Raw genomic sequence first — 17,180 nt, 5'->3', positions numbered from 1 at the left:
TCCATCCACCACCTTAAACATTCACTCCCTCTACCACTGATGCACAGCAGTACTATCTACATGATACAATGCAGCAACTCGCCAAGGTTCCTTTGATAGCACCTTCTAAACCTGCAACCTCTGCAGCCTAGAAGGACAAGGGCAGCAGATGCATGGGAAAACCACCACCTGCAAGTATCCCTCCAAGCCACATAGCATCCTAACTTGGAACTATATCGCTGTTCCTTCACTGTCACTGGGTCAAAATCCTGGAACTTCCTGACGGAACTGTGGGTGTACCAAACTAGATGGATTGCAGAGTTCAAATTAACAGCTCACCACCACCTTCTGAAGAGCAATTGGGGATGAGCAACAAATGCTGGACTAGCTAGTGATACCCTCATAATGTAAAAGAAAGAAAAAAGATAAATTCCAAAAGTAAGTTTAAACTCCTAAAAAAAAGAGGAAACATTAACTGCAATGTATTGCATGGTCTACAATACAAAATCCACTTTGCTGTTTGGCAGAGAGAGTGCGTCATCTTTCCATAGAGCACACCTTGAGTCATGTGCCCCGATAGACAGCTAAAGTTCCATGAAAAGGACTTAATGGAGGAACAGTTAATGGTGCACATCAGCTCCTTTTAGCATTATAATTTGTGAATATTGTTATTTAGTTTAAACAAATGTTCTTTCCAAAAGTTTTCTGATTTAACTCTGATTTAACTGATTTGTTTCTATCACAAATTCTGTCTTTTTTGCCTGAAAAAGCATCTATTTGTTTGCTATTGATTTCACTGAATCCTTTGATCCAAATTCAGGGCAATTCTTATGCATTTGCTTGTCGTTTATAGTATCTTGTAGACTGTGATGAAGTGCTATTTATGCGGGATGGATGTATTGCAGAACAAGGCACACACGAGGAACTGATGACTCTTAATGAAGACTATGCTGCCCTATTTAATAGTATGCAGCAAGCTGTAAGTAATACACACTGAAAGGGAGATCACAATTTAACATTTTAAATGTATATATGACGGCTTCCTAGAAAAACAGTGGTGGAGTGGGTCTCTTCACCCATACTCTACACTTTCCTAATCATAAACATTTATCATGAAGAAGCTCCAGAAACTGTTAAATTATTCCAGTAATTTTTTTTATTCCTCCCTTCTGAATGATCTATTCTCCCTTCTTCTGAAGGTGTTGGCTCCTTGCTAGGATTTCTAGGTGCCAATTGCTCTCAAGTACCTCAACTAATTGGCAATCCGATTATAGCTAGCACCATGCCTGTCTTTATCTGGCATACACTTGCACATCTAAGAGGGCCATTTGTTGATGATCAGGAAAGGGAGCCCTGAATTGGCCTTAATTGGCCCGCCCACATAAAATGGCGCACACCCGACGGGGGGAAAAACCTGGCCTTAGTGTCCGACAGTTTTGCTATCAAACTGTCATTTACATACAGCACATTTAAGAAAATGCAAATGTGAAAGATTTTCAGTTTTTAATGTAGCTCCTTTAGATGACATAAATTTCAGTCAAAAATGCCAAACACTGTAGGTCTCTGAGGAAAAATACAAAAAAAAATTTTATATTTAATAAAAAGGCATAAATCACCAGAAATTTGATTTTTGGTCAAGCTGCACTAAAATTTTAGGTGTAAATTTACAGTTGTTTCAGAATTGACCTAAATGCATATAACTCATGTCCTACAGTCTTCTGTACAAGGATAGGATGATGGTAATGATCAATTTTTGTGAAAGTTTCATGAATTTGACACACAAGATTGGACATAGTGAAAAAACCGGCATAGCCATTTACACCCAACTTTCCTCGTTCTGTTGTGCTGAAGATTGACATTACACCGAACTTGTGCCAATCTTGTATGAGAAAATAGAAGGAAGTTAGGGTCCATAATGTGCCAAATAATTGATACCAATGTACTGCATTAAATTTCAGAACCTTATTCAGAAGAACTTAAGAAACACTGCCAAAAAAGCTGGAAATAAACCTGGGAATCTTCTGTCAATGAGCAAGTCTGTGTCTATTGTGCATGAAAAGAAGAAAGAAGGTATGAGGGATGCCAATTTTTATACCTGAAAACCATCTGCAAATATAATAGAATCCTTAACTTGATGATGTCAGTCATCAGTTGAAGTCCTTTTCTATGGAATGGGGTTGGGAGGGTCATGTGGTTAAATATGATTTCAGTGGGGGATTATGGTTGAAATTATTTTCTGATGGGTGAAGAGTTTATAGAATCATTGCAGCACAGAAGAAGCCATTCAGCCCATTGTGTCTGTACTAGTACCCCTAAGGAGCAATTCACATACTGCCACTTCCCTACCCTGTCCCCACATCCCTGCACATTCCCCTTTGCAAATGTTTAGAAAATTTAGAATATGTAGAAAAATTTATGGCACAGAAGGAGGCCACTCTGCCCAACTCGCCAAAAAACAAGCCTCTATCATAAACAAACACAGAAAACGCTGGGAAAACTCAGCAGGTCTGGCAGCATCTGTGGAGAGAGAAACAGAGTTAATGTTTCAAGTCTGAATAACCCTTCTTCAGAACCCTCCACAGATGCTGCCAAACCTGCTGAGTTTTCTAGCATTTTCTGTTTTTGTTTCAGATTTCCAGCATCCACAGTATTTTGTTTTTAAGCCTCTATCATATGCGTTCCCTTCATGTGTGTATGAGTTTGTCTATAATGTATACATTGATACAACCTAACAAAGTATCTAAACGTAAATGAATTATCTGTATCTATATAACTGCATGTAAACATAGTAGATTTTATTTTAACTAGAAAACTAGTTGAGATTCCAACAGAAAACCTTTAATAGAACTGGGGGTCATTAGACATGGTAGCACAGCTTTGTGGAGAGAAGCTGCAGTTTAAGCTAAGTTAAGGTCTGATTTTGGGATTGGTTAGTGTTGATGTGGTTATGCCATGTTTGGGAGATGGTGCAGGCTTGGACTTGTATTCAGGCTTAGTCTCAGATTGGAAACAGACATTGATAGGTTTGGAGAGTGGGTGCAGCTGGGGCTGACGTTCGGGTTGAGGCTGGCCTCTCTATTTAGTGTAAGTAAATGCAGGCAGGATTGAGTCCAAAGCTGAAGTTGAGGCCTGGGTGCGATCTTGGGTTATTAGATGCAGTGAGAGTAGGAAAACCAGTGGAAGAGTTTATATCAGAGTGTTGCCACTACATATTGGATCAAATGTAGTTTTTCAATGACAGGAACAATGTTACGAAGAAAATAAATTACCAGGGAACCGCAACCAATGAAAAGAGAGCCAATAATGATTGACTCAGTAATCATGTAGTTCCCAAAGCTCATGGTATTTGAAGTTGATGGATGAACACAAGATAAAAAATAGCTATTTCAAGAATTAATTTGTTTGACCTTGACTAAAAGAATAACAATTAGAATTTTCTGTGATATTAGAACCTTCAGAGTAGAAGTTAAATGGGGGCCATTTTATCTTTCATCCTAGATGAAAAATGGCCATTACCAAATTTTACACAACATTTTACTCCATATGGAAGATCAAGCAGGATGTCAAATGGATGGCTGATTTGCAGCACCTGTTTTTCATGCAGCAATTAAAGTTAATATTTAACAGGTTTCAATGCAACATGTCTCTTCAACATGTCTCTTTACTGATTCAGTGGGCTGTTACTGTTTTAAGTATCTTAACTTGTTATTTTAAATAAGCCTCTGTGGCAAAGTGCATTTTGCAGGTCAATTTTTTATTATGTAAATCATTTAAAATTATTGACTTGTTACTCGGATGATTCACCATTATGTAGGCAGAGGAGAAAGACAATCAACATTTGAGTCCTTTCAAGGCAACACAAGTAGGTATTCGAAGGGGCAGTGGGCCACTATAAAATGAGTTTCTCAAATAAGTAACAAAAACAGAATTACCTGGAAAAACTCAGCAGGTCTGGCAGCATCGGCGGAGAAGAAAAGAGTTGATGTTTCGAGGGAGAGAATTCTGTCCAGGTAATTCTGTTTTTGTTTTGGATTTCCAGCATCCGCAGTTTTTTTGTTTTTTTCTCAAATAAGTACTTTTTTGAGATTCCCTGTTTCTGCTTACATCGAATGAAGTAAAAAGTTAGGTGTTCATTGCATGCAAATACTTTAGTAAGTTCTTTCTCATCAGGTCGAGGATATGGAACAGTAGTGATCCGCAAGGTGGTGTCTGAGGGAGATTTCATGTACCAGGTTAGGGTTTTTGGAAGCAGGTCATATATCAAGCTGCAAGGAAGAGATGTAAGAGTGAGCGAATCTGTGCAGAGTTTACCAGTGATGTCAAATCAGAGTCCAGCAGATTCCAGCACAGCATTTCAAACAATGGAGCCAGACAAGAATGGAGGCAAGTGAACATAGATTTAAAAATAATTAACTCAACTTCTAGCAACCAGTAAGGACAATCTTTTGAACTAGCCTGATTTTCTGATTAATATTAAATCCAGCCTGCAATATTCTTTCAATTCTTTTTCTCTCTGAATAAATATCTAATTGCTTCTTGGCTTGCACCCAGTTTAAACTTTCCACTTCAATGAACTTGCCTGGTAACTTCGTCCACATATATTATTCTTTCTACAAAATAAAAGTCTGATCTTAGTTCCTTTCTCTTTTTTAAATTTGTGTCCCCTCATTTTTGAACCCATCTCTGTAGTATATTTTGTAAATTCATTTCATAATTTCAATTAACTCACACCAAAATCTCTCTTCTGAAGAGAAACAACTCTAAAATTTGAACAGTCCCTTAGATACCTAATATCCAGATCACTTGTGCTTTGTCAAGGCCAGTAATATTCTTCAATGATTTAGTCATCAGTACTATACACATTCTAGCCAGCAGGGTGCATTGCCCAATGCCAGGGTGTTTCTGACAATGGTGGGTGTACTAACTGTGATTTTCTGATGCACACTGATAGCAGACAATGTTTCTTGGCCACATTACATTCTTGGAACATTTCGCTCCTTGATGCACCCATAAGCACCCTTCGAGGCTGTGAACTAGGTTGGGAAATCACTGTTTTCAATCACAGCCTTAGTCCTCATTACCTGCCCTGAATCTGAGCTGGCTATTGGGATATGGTATCAGACACAGTACCCAGCTGACCAGAAACAGCAAGGTAGGATCTTCGGAGGATTCAGTTGGAGGTGAAACTTCCTACAAAGCTTCACTACCTCTTATTGTCACTAGGACTGTACGTTTACTGCACGAATAATCACACTGAAGTCATTTTGTGTGAAATTCATTAATCGTCATTAGTTGCCCTCACTACCAGAGAAAGACCTGTAACTTTACCTTTGCCGTACAGCTCTTTGCGTACCAAGTTGGGGAAAGGTTGACAAATGCTATCTCATTGTCTTTCATAGTATAGTGAGATGCTATGGACAGATCCACCATTGTATCACTGTCTGTGGGGCTTCGCCATTGTCAGCCATGGCTTAATTGGTGGCATTCTTGCCTTTCTCAGAATGTTGAGGGTCAGGTCCCATTTCAGAGACTCGAACACAAAAATCTAGATTGACACTCCAATGCAACACTGATGGAGCACTGCATTGCAGGAGTTGCAGTCTTTCAGATGTGACATTAAACAGAGACTCCATATACTGTCTTGGGTGGAAATAAAAAGACTCTGTGGCACTATTTTGAAGAACAGTTATTCCCGATGTCCTGTCTAAAATATATAATCCTCAATCAACGCTACATAAAAGAATAATCAGATAATCTCTATCACATTGCTGGTTGTGGGACTTTTCTGTGCACAGTTTGGCAGGTGCATTTCCTACATTTCAAAAGTGCTTCATTGGCTGTAAAGCATTTTGGATAACCTGATGTTGTGAAAGACACCATATAAATGCAAGTCTTTTTCATGACACAGGGCTGGCCAACTCCTCATACAGCAACAACAATGTTAAAGCAAAATTATTCAGCAAGTAATAATTATTTAGATGATACTATTGAGTGTAATTCTTCAAACAATACGTTTACCATGTTAATTCTAAATTGTTTGGAAATAAATTATATAGTAATTCAAATTAAGCAATTGAAATAGTCTAAACTGAACACATTGAGTCTTAGAATCCACAGTCTATGCTTAATTTTAATCAATGAAGAAGCCAAATAAAACAATTCCCAATCATGTAATTGGTACTGGAGAAAGCTCCTGGAAATGAACAAATTATAATCTGCAAAATGTGTGATGGCAGTTGAATGCAATAGGCTGCATTGCCAGCACATGACTTGATCAGGTGGTGGAACACAATTTCAAATTCCTTCCTCCCACTCCCTGGCATAATAGTTTATTACCTGATTTTAGGCCAGCTTGTTACAAGTGGCAGCTGATTGAAGGCCAAGCCCTCCTGCTGCCAAAGCTCCCAAAGCACCTCAAAGGAGCATTACCAAACAAAATCTTGACACAGATCCACATGAGATGATGATAATAGGATAGATGAAATAGGTTTCAAGAACAAAAGAGGTAGCAAGACGAAAAGGCTCAGGGAGGGAATTGCAGAGATTAGCATCTTGGCAGCTGAAAGTATGGCCACCACTAGTGGAGCAATTAAAATAATTAAATAATTAAACTAGCAATTTGACTTTTACTGTCAAGATCCTGTGTGAAGAATAGCTTCTATGTTAGACCTGCAACCAAGTGGAACCATAAACCAGCTAGAGTCAGCATTTTCAGGAGAAGAAAATAAGAATAAAATAAGCATATATTAATTAAATAATTGTATCATTTATAAATTGGTTACATGGCAAAATGTAGCAAAATTTGTTGCTTTAGTGAAACATAAATCCTTTGCTATTCAGTATTTACAAGTGTGGTGCAATGACTGTCAAAACCAGCAGAAAGCTAGGAAACAGAATGAAACCCTGAAGTTCTGGATCAGGGCTGCACATGCTCCAAGATCCACTATTGGCCCATTCAATTATTATATCTTACTTTTCCATTACTGGTATGTAGTTATTGTCATTCTTTGTATTAACAAGCATGAATCTTGTCCTAGCTGCAGAAAATGCGAACAATAATGAAATAGGAACGGAAATGGTGATCAGCATAGTGCCAGAACAAGATAAGAGGATGAAGGAACAAGTTAAGGACAACAGGCAGGTAGATCCTGAGGAGAAACCAGAAGTGATGGTTAACAGTAAAAAGTCTGCAGTGTTTCAATGGAAGCCTGTTGTTGTCCAAATGCATGATGAGGACAGCATTGAGTGGAGTGAGGGTGATCTAAGTTATTTGTTCAGGACAGAACTCAGAGATCTGGAACCCAGGGTAGAGATAACAAAAGATTTCAACAGTGAAAAGGAGTTTGATGAAGAGCTGCATGGTGAAGCATCAGATGATTTAATTAGTCGGGATTTTTTTCCAGAAGAGGAAACACAGAAGGGCAAGTGAAACAGTAATGTGATTTCTGTTAAAATTCTGCAGTTTGCTTTTCTATAATTGTACAGCAGTCTCCTTTAATACGACTGAACCATAAATTATGATCTTTGACATAGCATTGGTTGTTTATGATACCCTTACTGATAAAAGACCATATAAATCCTCAATGTAACAGACATCATGCAAGGTATATTCTGGTATTGCACAGCCTGAAATATAAAACCATTTCTGGTGTCTTTATTAATACCTCAATGGTGCCCCCTCTTTAAAAGTCACTTTTGGAATGGCTTCCCTGAAACAGCATTATAATGGAGCTCTACTATATGCTTACGGTGCTTGTTACCTTACAGCCATGTCAACATAACTGTCCTGAATCAATCATCACAGAGCACACTTGTTTTTGAAGTTTTAGCACCCCTCAGCTTGGGAAGTACAGCTCTGATGAATAGAAAACTTATCTTTCAGCATCAAGCATTGCTATAGCTACAACATACCCCAGCTGAAGTTCCCTTCTTTCTACCCTAACCCCAGAAGAGAACCCCTCTGTCCTACAGCAATGGAACAAATCAATTTCCCCAAACCACTATCTTTTGATGCTTTTGAGGTGAAGTTATTGCTCAATGTCAGCTTTTTTGTTTTGCTGTGGGTTCACAATTACTAGAGGAAATGAGGTGAAACTGCCTGTTTTCACTTCATTTAGGATAAAAATGAAGGTTTAAAAATCTAGCTAAGCGTGGAAAGGTGTTTATCAAAGAAGGGAGATCTGCAGATAAATATTGAGACTTTTAATTTTTTGGGCTCGCTCCCATTTCTATGTTAAATATAGAGGAGCTTTTGTCATAAAGTGACTATCACTTTTGGAAACAAAGGTGGTCAATATGAAATTCCCACCACTAATACAAAAAGGAAAAACATTTTAAAATTAAGTACAATCTTGAGAGCAAGGTTAAAAGATGGTGCAACTAGATTGGAAAATTTTGGTATGAGTAAATAAAAGTTGTGTGAAATGTCAGGAAAGCTTGGTATGCAAGAAATGTACTGTTGTACTAAAAACATTGCATTGTAGCTTTGAGGCATTTAGTATAGCATTTAATCTAAAACCTATTGAAATACAAAACTTGTGGCAGCAGACCAGATTGGTGATGATGTAGTGGATGTGAATGATTGTCTTTTACTGTAGAGCAAAACCAGCAAGAATGAAACAGAGTCTATTTTCTTTCCCAAATAATTTTCTTTTCCATTGACTTTGAACACCGAACAAATCCTCTTTAAGTCTACTTTAAATCCACTTTTACCCTTTTCATGCTATCGCTGAAGACCAATTTCATCCTCCGTGTAATTTCACCTCATATTTGTGAACATAATGAAAAGGTTTCACAGCAAAAATATAACTCACTTTACAGAGCAACAAATATTCGTCTGTGATCAACTTAAAATGTCAAGTTAGTAATCAGAATGGATGACTGTTTTAGAATGCAATGTCATCCCAGACTGAATTGTTTCTGCTACAGGCATAGTCAAAATCATAATTACTTGAGGGACCCAAGGCTATGTACACTATCTCACTAACACTACCTCTGTAAAATCTTAAATTTCTAAGCTCAGGAAGTTATTCAACATTAAACAGTACCCACGATGGGCAGTATCTTTCATTTTGGAGAATAAGTTGGGTGCCGGGAGTGGAAATGAGTGATTTCCACTATGGGGGCGGGAAGGTTGGCCCCACATGATCTCATGCTGTTCAGCTCATTATGTATGCGGGTATAAGGACCACAGCGAATCTTGCAACAGAAGGGGGCAGGAAGTCCCTAGCCTTGCCATCGCCTCATGGGGTTGAAGGTCCTGGTGCCATGTTTAACAGCCAGACAGCCATTTACTCACTGCTAGCCAGGAACATCAGTCTGGCTCTCTTTCCAGAGAGGGAGACCTACTGCACATAACAGAGCAGACAATGTGTGGCCCCATGTTTCAGTGAAGCCTCCCTGCAGATTCTCCTCCAGGCTGTCCAGGAAAGGCAGGAGGTGCTATTTTCCAGGAATGGCAGCAGGAGCCCTCCCATCTGACAACATTGGCCTGGATGGAGGTCGCAGCGGAGCATAGCACTCGTCGTACCCACAAGAGAACAGCCCAGCAGTATTGAATAAGGATGAACGATCTGCTGAGCTCCGCCAGGGTCAGTGACACTGTCTAGTCACTGCAAAATGATACTCAAAAGGGCATCAGTCAGAGTAAGTGTCCAAGTGCACAGGGATGTCAGACGGAAGTTTGGGTTGCAGGATTCAGCAGCAGAAGGGATATGCACATTGTGCTGAATTTTACGTGCCACTGGCAGGCATGTTTCCTGCGGGGGATTGTACCTAAAATAGAGCGGGTGCTCATCCAACCACCTTCCTGCCCGCCTCCAAGCTCTCCCCCATAACATGGGGGTGGGCAGTTGCCTGCCGAAATCAGCAGCCATATTTAAATGAATAATCAAGGGTCAGTTAGCCTTGTTATTGAGCCAATTGGCTCTGATAAAACACAGCTGGGCAGGAGTGGGAAGCCCGATTTATTTTATTAATTTTTTTAAAAATCAAATGCTCAAAGGTTGGGAAGGAGGGGTGTGTTGCTCTCGGGGGCTGCCCTTTGTGATTGCGAGGCAACACCCCCCCTTAGGTTAATTCCCTGCTTCCTTCCTACCCTCATTTCTACTCACAGGCGCCCAAGGCCATGAGAGAACGGAGTGTTGTGCAAGTTCTGATGTGCACATTGGGTGCAAGGGGCCTGTATATCAGCACAGTTTGGCGCATGACGGGATCACAGCACCAGCAGGGCAGATGCTGAGTAGTGCCATTTAATTCAGCTATCATAAACCAAGGTACATGAGAGAAAAGTATAATGTGTGTTACAAAGAAAGGACCTGTGGTCTGCCAGCCAGCAGAGAATAAAAAGCTGTTTAGTAAAGGAGATGTATCGGCAGCTTACTCTGCCTAGAATGTGTTAACTATTAGATTGCCACGTTGCAAGGGCCCCCGTGTGTCTCAGTGACATCCTCATCATTGGAGGAGATATCACGGTCCTCTATTTCTCTCTTAGCCAAGACATCTGCCCTTTGTTGTGTGAGGTTGCGCAGGGTGCAGCAGACAACGATGATCCAAGATGCTCTCTGTGCAGAGTATTGGAGTGCTCTGCATGAACAGTCCAAACATCTGAACTTCACCTTCAGAAGGCCTGTTCAATGGTGGCCCTTGTGGAGGAATGTGTGGCATTAGAGTTCTCCTCGGCACCACTCTGCGGACGTCAAACTGATGACATTAGCCAGGTCTTCTGGGGATATCCCTTGTCTCCCAGCAGCCAACCCTGCAATGCTTGAGGTCCTTAAAAAAGACTTGTTGCACCTGGCAATTGTTCAGAATGTAGGCATTGTGAGAGCTCCCTGGGAACCGGGCACAAACATGCAGGATTTGTCTTGTGTTATCACATATCACCTGCATGAACAAAACTTGGAAACCTGTTCTATTGATTAATTTGACTGGCTGATGCCAAGGAGCTCTCAGTGCCACATGTTTGCAGTCAATAGCCCCTTGCACTTGTGGGAATTCTGCAATTGCTGAAAAACCCAATGCTCTGATTGTCTGGCTCTCGGGATCCAAGTGGAAATTGACAAATTAGTGCACTCTCCATAAGAGGGTACCTGTCATCTCCCAGATGCACTTTTGCACCGTTGACTGGGAAATGCCACATAGGTCCCCAGCCCTGGAAGGAGCCACTGGCAAAGAAGTTTCGGGTGGATGTGACCTTTTAATGCCACTGGCATAGGATTGCCTCCAAGTCCTTGCAGACGCAGGACCTCATGCGAAAGCTGGCAGATGTGAGCAACCACATTCTGGGACATCCAAAGGTGCCTCCAACATTGCCTTTCGCTGATCTGCTGGTAGCTGCACTGCCTGCGATATACTCTAGTTCGGCCCAATGCTCACTGTCACACTGGCCCCTGGTCACCAGACTCCTGAACTTCTTGAGGCCCTGCTTCCTCTTGCTGCTCAGGCCATTGTTCCTCCTGGTCTCTGGTTAATCTGCACTGGTTCCTCCTCATCTGGACGAGAGCCAATAGAAAGGCAGGGTTGCCTGACGGTCTGCATTTGTCTAGGCCCCAGTAGATCTGTGAACAAATTGCAGTGAGCCATCTAGTAAACATATTCTTTGTAGATTAACCTCCATCTCTGAGGCTCAAAGCTAATACTAAGCCCTGTGCCTTGCTTCCATCTAGACGTGGCATCCCCACCCCATCCCTTCCAAGTGAAGAACTTCCTGGAGGAAAAGAGGTATGTTCCTCCCGGTCGTACATGACTGTGCATGGAGACATTGCACATAGACTGGGGTAATGACAGCCATGTGCGAAAGCCCTCCCTCAGACACTATTCAGTTTGCCTCCATCACCCTTGAAACTCTATGGAGAGACCATTGCTTTGGCATCATAGAAAGACTTACCACATAAGCCTTTGCCAGCCATGACCATTTACCCTGGAGGATGTTGGTTTGGAGTTGGGAGTTTGCTGACATCCACCACCACCCGTGCCCTTTGGAGGTATCCACCTCCCTCCCTCCCTTTATCCCTGCTTCCGACAGCAGCAGATGCCAATCAGCAAAGAATGTATGGCAGCTCAAGACCTTGATGGGTTCTTGCTGGAATGTGACCCATTAGTCATGGACCAATGCTAGTTTATTGGGCGTTGGAACCTCAAGAGCAGAACTCGACTGATCCTGGTTCTCCATGGAATGGGCTAATAATTAATAGGGTGCCCATTTACTCGGCCCAAAAAACGAGGCATCAACTCCTCCCACCCCAAAAGATACCCTCCCATATTGAATGCTTGAGAGGTATTACGAACTCCGCAACAACCTTAGAGCTTCATGTTGCATGAGAGGTTTGCCAGCAAGTCAAGCACCACCTACCATTCTCCCTGTTACCCACCAAGCGCCCCCCAATTGTCTGACACAATCATTGCCTTGTCGTTCCTCTTCCCTCTGTAACCATTCAACCTCTGTCTGTTACCCTGGGCCCAATTATCACTTTTGTGGACATTCCTACCCTCCCCATAGTTCCCAGAACTGCCAATGTGCTCATGCCCCTCCTGACCCTGAACCCGCCTGCTCTTGAGCCCAGCTGTACCCTGACTTTCCCTTTCCACGAGCACCACCCCCCCACCTCCCCCCTCCCCTGCCACCACTCATGAGACCGCCTGCTGTCCACCCATAAGCCTGGCACTTCCACCCTACTTAATCCAACTTGCTACTCTGACTGTGACTATACCATCTGCCTCATGGTACCCTTGTTCAAACCCTTAGTGCCAAATTCTTGAACTCACAGACAATGCCCTTTTATGCCCACTTTTCTATGATGCTCAATGGCCATAAGGCCATCCACTGTCCTACTACTGGACCAAGACATGTGTGACACACTTACCATCCTAAACATGCCCTGGGCAGTCTGATTTTCTTCCCCAGACACCCAGCCTTCCTTGCTGACCTTGCCTCCAATCCACCTTTTTCCCACTTAGCCTACCTCCACTGTTGACCGTGCTCTGTCCTTTCTCCCTTAGCCTGTCTCCCCTGTCCAGCCTCCATGCAGCTTGGCCTACCAGCAGCTGATCTCAATCAGGAATTGACATTTCTGAGCAGTCCCCAAGAAGGCCAAAGCAGTGGCTACTCACTTCAAAATCCAGGAAGAAGTCTACCTCGCCAGGTGCATGCCACTTATATAAAGTCATACGTGTGAACATTATAATTTCTTGTTGGCAGTGAACTTAATTTGGAGGGGAACTTAATTCTGGCCTTTTAGTGAGCATGAATGGCATGCAAAAGAGCTTCCTGACACTGTTTAAAGTCCCAAGAACTTAATTGCAAAAGTTCATCCTGCCGTCAGGAAACACGTTTTTTTTGGCCTCTCCCCGCCCGTCAAGCTTCCTGCTGCAAATGGGACCAGGAGGTTCTGGCTGTTGTTTTATAGCCTCTCATAGAAATGGGCAAGAGTGCACTTCAAGTGGATTTATTCTGCATTTGAAGCCAGTGGAGAAGAAAATTATCTGGGAAAGAAAATGGGCTGTGTTTCATTATTGCTGGTTTTGTTCTTTAGCCAAAGATGAAATTCATACCCACTACATTTTCACCGTCTGGTCTGCTGCCTCAAACTTTATATTTTAATAGATTAAATACGATACTAAATGCCTCAAAGCTACAACACAATGTTTTTAGTATAGCAATACATTTCTTGCAAACCAAACTTTCCTGGCATTCTACAGAACTTTAAGGGCTGAATTTTCTGGTTGGCGGTTTGGGTGGGGGGGAGGGCGGGAGCGGACTCAATTGCCACCTGCGATTGGGTCCACGCTGCCATTTTATGCGGGTGGGCCAATTAAGGCCCGCCCAGCGTAATGTGCGATTCTCAAGGATAGCGGGAGTGGGCGGATGGCAGTGGGAGTACACTGTCCTCTGGGACCAATGGCGACCCGGCGGCCTGTTTTTATGAAGTGCTGGCAGCCTTTGCAAGGCTGCTCACAATGGCAAGCGGAAGGGCTCACCCAAGGGCTTCTGGTGGGCAGGCCAGGCTGGGGGGTAGGGCAGCGGGACAGGCCAGGCCGGAGGATAGGGCTAGTGTGCCCCTTGTTTTTCAGATGACTGCTTTGCTGCCCTCCTCGGAGGTGGCAGCACGGTGGGTGGTGCTGGTTCCCCAGGATGGGAGGAGGAGGACCTCCCACATGACGAAACATGCCTGGGAGGAGGTGGTGAGCTCCCACGATGTGATACGGCGCACCTAGATCCAGTGTCGCAAGTGCTTCAATGACTTGTTGCGCTCTGGCAGGGTGAATACCATGTTGGCATTGGTCATTTAACCCAGCAGATCAGCTTACCCCACTGCTATCCATCCCCCACCCCAAGTCTGAGTGTAATGACTGCATTGAATCATTGACAACACTGGTCCTTTGCTGGGTGGGCAAGCAGATACTACCCACGCTGAGGTCAGCCTGAGAAGGCAATGAAGAGATGTGTTTTGCCCCGCAGCATGTGTTACACTAAGTCCCACATGACTGGTTTGGGGCCAACCTGAAGGAGCTACACTAAGGCGCTGTGTTTAAACTCCAGGATATGTCCAAGTCAGGGTGATGACATGCTGGGAGGGAAGCTTCAAGATGGCGTGGCAACAAACCATCTACTGCACTCTGCACTCCATGTGCTTGCGCCTCCTTGCTATGGAAGGATATATGTAGGCAGCATGTGTCCAATGGGGTGGATGGGGAGCAAGCCTAGCATCTTTGTGGAGGTGTTTGGCAGCAGTGGGGCGAGGAGGCACTGGAGCCCTGATATGTCCCAGTCTGGATGGGGTGGGCCATGTGCGAAGAGAGTCCATGTGCAATTTGCACAAATGAATGTTTGTGTCTCATTTTCAGGAGATGAATGCTCATAATGCGGCAGAGCATGTGAGGACTGGCGGCGGCCAGGCAGTGATTGCCACTCTTAGCCACTTCAAGCAAGAAGCCCTGCATCTGGAGAGGTGCCATGTGCCCAGATCCACTGGTGTCGGTGAGGCTGGGTGCCACAGCCAGGTATTTATGCCCAACAGTGAGGTCAGCATTGTTCTCCCAACAGCCATAACAGTGCTGAATGTTAATTGATTTAATTTTGCAACATGGCTTGACCATTGTTTATGGAAGGATGAGCGCATAATGATTCAGGGGACAGAGTGCACTTTGACATTGTTTCCACATTAACTGATTCACTGTCCTTGTTCTTCCTTTCAGCTTCGTCGGAGCAAGGCTGGGGGGAGGAGCAGCAGAGGCCCCCTCTCACACCTGAGGGCCCTGAAGTCTCACCAGTGTCACACCATTTCTGCGAGGCAGGCACCAGCGCAGTGGGAATTCGAACATCGGCTAGTGTCCCGGGGCACAGTGGTGAGGGCACTTCACAGTCACTGGAGGAGCTGGCAGAGACAGAGAGCGCCCATGGTGCCAGCAGTTGAAGGACTGCAGGGGACCAGGCACATGCTCAGTGCATGATGATGTGCCTCTGGGTCATCCGTGATGCAGCAGGTGTAGGAAATGTGGCCAGGTGTGCGGGAGCATCTGGGGGAGATACATGGAGCTATGCTTGGCCTTCATGGTGGAGGAGTCTACATGGACTATTGCCGAACCAATGTGCCACATGTCCGAGCGCCAGGCGTCCTCCATGGAAAGAGTGGTGACTCGTGGAGAGGCTCCTCCAGGAGACCCGTCAGGGCTCCCTGGGGCTGCTCTGTGACCAGAAAGCCCTCCCATTGGAATTGACCTCAGCTGGCCTGTGCTAATGTGGGAGATGGTTTGGGCATCAGCTTTCCCAGTTTGGTGCCTATCCATCCATGGTGAGCAGGGAGGTCCGAAGCAAACTCACATCAGCGCAGCAGCTGCCTGTCATCTCTGCGGGCATCTCTCAGGGCGTTCTGGATGAGGGCGGCAGCTCCTCTGTCCCTCTCCCAGTGACAGTAGCATCCGGTGAGGCTGCAACGATTGGGGAGATGCCAGCTGTGGAATTGGCAGGTCCCTCCCAGGCTGGGCCAGCACTGGCTCATGGGCCAGAGGACAACCGTCAAGGTCATTGAGGCCAACAGGGTAGCAGAGTCAGCAGGCTGTCTCAGATGCCACTCCGAGCAATGGGGCAGCACCAAGACGTAGCACCCCTAAACGAAAACATTAGGCACCTTAGGCAAATCACGGGTTTTTCGCTGGTGATTTTGTGTTGGCCTGAGATGAGGTCTTTTATGATTTGTTTTGAATTGTAACACTATTGTCTTATTTTTGGAATAAGTTGGTTTGCTTGACATATTAAATTCAGATATGTCACCATGGCTGAGGTTGCCTCTTTTCTTCTGCCTGTGTATGGTTTCCAAAACTGTAATGAGTGCTTTTTTGGACACTCAGCTTTATTAACAAGGCCCTTAGTGACTGTTCCTAACCTGGCAGATTTTGCACTTAGATGTGGAGTATCGAGCCTACAGCCCAGGCTTGTCCTGTTGGTCCACCTGTGGTGTGCTAGCTGAAGGTGTGTTGGATTAAAGCCTCCCAAGTGTCTCTACCTCCCTGGAGTAGTCCCAGGTCAGCGTCTACCCCCTCAGCATTTCCCTGTGCATACTCATCCTTGGACTCACTGCTGGATTCATCGTGTGCAGCCACAGCCACTGCACCGGCGTCTTTATCATCCGCTGCATTCCCCCTTTCCAGCGCAAGATTGTGGAAAGCGCAGTGTGCAACCACTATCACCGAGACATGATCTGAGGGGTACTGGAGTGCGCCCCCTGAGCGACCCAGGCATCGGAAGCGCATCTTGAGAAGACCGATGGTTCTGTCCCACCACAGCCCTTCTGGATGCATGGCTCCTATTGTACCGCTGCTCAGCTTCTGTTCTTGGATGGCGGAGATCCTCTGGCTCGCTCTGTTTAGCTTGCCTGGTCCCAACGGTAGTGGATGAAGGTCAATGCATGCCTGAACAGAGCATCTGTAACCTGCTTGTCACAAGTGTGGACAGCTGATTGAGATACACCGCAAAGATCACCCACCGATCCCTGGAAGGAGCCAGAGGCATAGAAATTGAGGGCAGCTGTGACCTTCAGAGCCACTGGCATAGGGTGTCCACCCACATAGTTAGCGGAGATCTCAGGCCATATCATCGGACAGATATAGCTGACTGTCTCCCTTGAGAGACAGAGCCTCCTTCGGCACTGTATCTGCAGACACATTGAGGTAGGTGCTTCGCCGCCTATATACCCTGGCAGCAG

General features: G+C 44.3%; 1 protein-coding gene across 1 annotated transcript in view; it reads left to right on the top strand.

The window, feature by feature from the left end:
- LOC121281907 (multidrug resistance-associated protein 5-like) overlaps positions 1-17,180 on the top strand; it is a 252,076-nt gene that overhangs the window by 184,987 nt on the left and 49,909 nt on the right. Inside the window, exons 17-18 of the mRNA XM_041195071.1 lie at positions 833-958; positions 1,938-2,049. Of these exons, the coding sequence (XP_041051005.1) occupies positions 833-958; positions 1,938-2,049 (238 nt within the window). The remainder of the gene's footprint in view (positions 1-832; positions 959-1,937; positions 2,050-17,180) is intronic.

The sequence above is a fragment of the Carcharodon carcharias genome, chromosome 9, assembly GCF_017639515.1.
Source record: "Carcharodon carcharias isolate sCarCar2 chromosome 9, sCarCar2.pri, whole genome shotgun sequence".
Lineage (NCBI taxonomy): Eukaryota > Metazoa > Chordata > Chondrichthyes > Lamniformes > Lamnidae > Carcharodon > Carcharodon carcharias.
The sequence above is the reverse complement of the archived record's forward strand: the minus strand, read 5'-3'. Positions and strand labels throughout refer to the sequence as shown.